Genomic DNA, 5,082 nt, shown 5'->3' with positions numbered 1-5,082 from the left:
TCTGGGCAACTGCCAGTTTGGCTCAAATAAACTCACAAAAATTCTTTATAGGTTTGAATGTTTTTATATTAACAGTTTTTATTCAGGAAAGTCATGCATAAACATTGAGAAGAGCTTCCTCATTGCAGGTATAGGTGGGGATATTCCTGCTCATATACAGTTAGAAAACATGTCTATACATACATCACATATTCATTCCAAAATGGCAGACAATTTCTACCTCTAGGAGGACATTTTAGTATTACAGTGAGGGTATAATGAGAAAAGTTCATGAAGAGGTCAGTACAGAGTCCTCCAGGCCACTTTGGCCAGCCTTGGGTGGTTTCAGCCAGATCAACCCCCTGGTTCTGCAAATCATCCTGAGCTTGTCCCTGAAAAGACAGTTCTGGCAATCGTCAATGTCAGGGATGGTATAGGTATGGAAGGAAGTTTAACCAATTAAGTCCCTTCTGTTAAACTCTTAGCAAATTACAGGATGTGGTTACACAAACCTTATAAAACCTAGGGTGTTCTAAGTGGGTTTACAGGTTAATCTAAGCAAAGTTATGAATTCTAAATAAAAGTTAGTCTATGCTAGGCTGCCTGCATATATAGGCAATTTACAGCATCTATTTAGGTTAGGTTACAGCATCTCTAGTGCATCTACACATGGAGGCTAGGGGTGTTGGAGAGGAGTTGTTATTTGGGAGGGTCTGCCTGCTCAGTCTACTCTGAAATCACAGATGATGTAGAGTTGAAGAGGTCCCTGCCTCTAGTGTTTACTCATGTGAGGCTAAGTCATGTACCTAGAAATAAGGCTTAGGGAAGCAAAAAAGGCTCTTTCATGATAATGTTTATTAATAAAATTATTTATGTAATACTTTGATTTATACAAAATCAAGCAAATATATTACTTACAACACAGAAAACTAAAGAGGATGCACAAGACATGCTTTTTCAACAGATCCAGGGACACTAAGGTCCTGCCGGTGTGAATTTCGAATTAGGCTCTTGCAGGCCAGGCAGCAATCTCTCCTTCACTGATGATGCATTTCAGGAGGAAGCAGGGCAGGAAGCTGAGAAAAATCAGCAGGCACTGTGTGCTTAGTCTAGTCGAGTATGAGGTGAGAAATTCCTTCAGGTCTGGGAAAAAAAACACCAGAAAATGTAAGACACTCTGTTGCAGACTTGTTTTAAGGGACTGAAACAGGCTTTTGCACATGCTCTGATAAAGGTCTTTCCCTGCTTTGGCCTCCTAACTAGGCTTTGCCTGCATTAGGGCTGGATGGGAGTAAACCCAGAGCCCATAGCACGGGCTCACCAAAGGTCACCGCATCGCAGAAGGAAGTCAGCCTTTGGGGGCACAGCTCAAGGAATATGTGCTTGCCTTTAGCTTTTTTATTCCTTTTGCTGAAGCCAAAACAATGGGATTTTTGTGGAACCTGGGATTTGTTGAAGAATTCACTGATTGTCATTAAGGCAACAAATAAGTGACCCTGCACCCCCTCTCATTTAGCACATGAGCTGACCAAGGTGATCTTTCAGAGTTCCAAACCAAGTCATTTACCAATCAGGGGCAAATATATCTGATTTAAAATATAGCGCAATAAAATAGCTTGCATCTATCTGGTACAAGGAAGGTCCAACTTTCTCCCATAGTCTTAACACTATTTTTTTTTTAACTAGGGACAATTTAGTAAACAGAAGGAAAGTGCCCACCCCTAAAAAAATGGCAAAATACCACAGGGAAGTAACAACAATAAACAGCTCCACAGCATTGTGGCACCACACCCCACAGTGCTAACCTCTCCTGCTGTCACAATGTGGATCCTTGACAGCAGACCTCACTGAGCTCTAAGGGCCCATGAGTCTGGCTTTCTGTATGGCTGAGCCTCCAGCCCAGGGGTGCTGAGTAGAAATAACTGTCAATCTCCCCTAGTCTGGGGTACTGTCTTGGTTAAAGTCCCTAGTGGTGAGTGATTACCATGTAAAGCTGGTAAGCCCCACAGGTATGGTCACAGGTAAGGATGCCAACTCCACCAAAGCATTCTCACAAGCAAATCAGGGGCTGATGTGGGGTTGGTTGGGCAGGGCAGCACATAGCTAAGGAAGGGCCCCACTACAGGAACTTCTCCCTGGGCTAGCCAGCCCCCCGACCACCTGCTGCTCCTGGAATAGGGCTGCCCAGCCCCACACTCTATGATGCCTCTAGGAGATGCCCTGGACGTGAGAACCTGTGGTGAGCATGAGACAGTAGAATGAACAAGTAATAACAAAGACAAGCCACCATAGAAGGGTCCCACTCTGTACTTGCTCACAGGTGAGCCACTGTGGGCAGTCTAGGAGGCCAGACTCAAGATGAGACCAAAGTTCGGCCCACTCCAAACCTAGGCGCCTTCCCCATACCACCTCCCCTTGTGAGAGTGATGTTCCAGGGTACTAGACCCCACAAAACAGGAACCCTAACATGTAGGCCCAGCGGAGGCTCCAGAAGAGCTGTTGAAAGATAGGGGCTCACAAAATAAGAAGCTATTCAGGTAAGAAAAGGGTCAGCAAGTACTGAACTTGAGAGCTGATTTTCCCCTGAGAAAAGGAAACAGACTGCCCACAAAGAAGGATTCAGACCCCACCAATTGTCTTTTCTTGTATATAAACTCGAAGGTCATTTTTTTAGTCAGCTTTGTGAATTAGGTTAGACTGAGTCAGCCCCTCAAGCAGGAGTCCTGAAACTGAGGCTGTGAGCACCATATAGTATCCCTCCAAGGGAGCACAAGGTTACCCTTTGAGCTAAGAGAGAAAATATTAGAACTTCCACTACATATTTATAGGAAAAGCATTACTAATGTTTACTGTGTATATTAGAATCTAGGAAATCAGTGGTTCTAAGCCCACCATTATTTTATGTCATGCCAAACACACACACACACACACATACACACACACACACACAACTCTGCTACTGATGAATGATTTATTATAAGCTACTAGAGGCCCGGTGCATGAATTCATGCACCAGTGGGGTCCCTCGGCCTAGCCTGCAGGAATCAGGCCAAAACTGGATCTCCAACATCCCCTGAGGGGTCCCGGATTGCGACAGGGCACAGGCCAAGCCAAGGGACCCTGCCGGTGCACGATCGTGGCTGGGGAAGGACACTGGAGGTTGGCCAGCCAGGGAGGGACCGTGGCAGGTCTCACTCAGTCCCAATCAGTAAGACCCTAGCAGCAAACTAACCTACTGGTTGAAGCACCTGCCCCCTGGTGGTCAGTGCACATCATAGCAAGCAGTTGAGCAGCCTTAGCATATCATTAGCATATTACGCTTTGATTGGCTGAACGGCCGACTGGACACTTAGCATATTAGACTTTTATTATATAGGATGATTTTTATTATACACTTATTGAATGGCCTTTTTTAGACTTTAGTCAGACATACCAGATTTTTATCATGTATACTAGCCTGCACATACATGAAAAGGAAGCTATAAAGGAAATCAAGTTTGTGCATGCTCAGCATGGCAGCTGTGTCATCACTACTTAATGGGAAAATGGCTCAAATATTTTTACTGGTGGAATGGGAGATTTAAAAAAAAAAGTTTGGCCAGCACCCTGGATGAGAATAACATCATGCTTCAATGTGAGGTACAGAACCAGAATTCCCAAAACACTCCTATTTGCAGATACTCACAGATGCCCTTGGGAGGCAAATGGCTTCCTCTCCTATTGTGCAACCCAGAGAGCTCACCCATTGGACCAACACCTATCATGGGAGAATATTCCAGGAGGGCTTAACAAAGGGTCTGCTCTCTCCCAGGCAGCACACCATGGTCTCACTGCTGGTTGGGGCCAAGACCTGCGCAAGCCATCTTCCCCAGAGGTCACAGCCACACAGACTGCAGCCACACAGGCCACAGCCCCTCAACACCCACAGTCCCACAGGCTGGCTCTGTCCCACAGATGTTTATTTGCTTGTTGGTAGGTTGGTTGATTGTTTTATGTCAGAAATGTATTTTTAAAAACTGAGTTTGAAGTGAGAAGTGAAACTTGACCTGACCACAATCTGACATTTGCATTTTCTGTTTGTCTTTGAAGGCTTTTGAGTTTCCTACTTTACTTTGTCATTATTTAGAGCATTAAACTAGTTCTTGATACTAATGAAATATACTAATGAAATTCTTTGGGGCTATGTGTAAAAAGAACCACCCTCTGTATAAAGAGATCTTGGGCTGGCTCAAGGACTAAGTAAAAGCCCCTATTAGTGGAAAGCTTACCTTTTTTAACCCTAATTAACTTAATGCCCACCAAGTATTAGAGGGTGTTGTTCATTTCACATTTCAATAAATTTACAATTAATGCTAGATTATGAAGTAATTCTAACCTCAATGTATTGATTAAAATACTTTGGTGAGGAGAAACCAAGATGGCGGCATAGGTAAACACTGGAAATTGCTGCCTCGAACAACCACTTCAAAAATACAACTAAAAGACAAAACAAACACCATCCAGAACAAGAGGAAGGCTGGCTGCGTGGAAATTCTACAACTAAAAGGAAAGAGAAAAGCACACTGAGACTCAGAGGAGGTGCGGAAGTAAAGTGCAGAGGTACGGAGGCGCACGCAGAAAGGGCTGGCAACTGAGGACATTGTCTTTTTCAATCGGGAGGGAGTCTCAAGCTCCTGACTGCTCTGAACTCCAATTCCAGGCGAGACTCTGGGGACCCAGACTCATACGGGGAGAAACTGGACTGTCTGGCATCAGTCGGAACTCGAGGGCGGCTTTCTCTCAGAGGTGCTTGCAGCGATTACCGGGACACTGAGATGCAGGGCCTCTTAGGGTAGGACTGAGGAGCAGCCATAGCTGCTTGCTCCACCCTGTTGATCCCGAGACCCCACCCTACCCAAGCTGTGCACAGAGGCATTTGCATATGAAAGGCCTGGCCCTTGGCAATCTGAAAATTACCTAACAAACTGCAGCTGTCAGAGAGACCCACAACTTCCAAAAGAAGGCCCAAGGCCCCACAGCAGCTTGCATTGCTTCACAGCTGGGCCTCATCTAGGCACCTCCAAACCCCAAACAAAGAAGAAGAATCTGCAGATCTCTCCATAG

At 45.2% G+C, this 5,082-nt stretch overlaps 1 protein-coding gene across 1 annotated transcript in view; it reads right to left on the bottom strand.

The window, feature by feature from the left end:
* Positions 1–942: 942 nt before the first annotated feature.
* LOC102241020 (cryptic protein-like) overlaps positions 943–5,082 on the bottom strand; it is a 16,924-nt gene continuing 12,784 nt past the window's right edge. Inside the window, exon 6 of the mRNA XM_014538640.1 lies at positions 943–1,122. Coding sequence (XP_014394126.1) covers positions 983–1,122 — 140 coding nt within the window. The 3' untranslated portion in view covers positions 943–982. The remainder of the gene's footprint in view (positions 1,123–5,082) is intronic.

Source organism: Myotis brandtii, unplaced genomic scaffold, assembly GCF_000412655.1.
Source record: "Myotis brandtii unplaced genomic scaffold, ASM41265v1 scaffold195, whole genome shotgun sequence".
In the NCBI taxonomy this organism is placed as follows: Eukaryota; Metazoa; Chordata; class Mammalia; order Chiroptera; family Vespertilionidae; genus Myotis; species Myotis brandtii.
The sequence above is the reverse complement of the archived record's forward strand: the minus strand, read 5'-3'. Positions and strand labels throughout refer to the sequence as shown.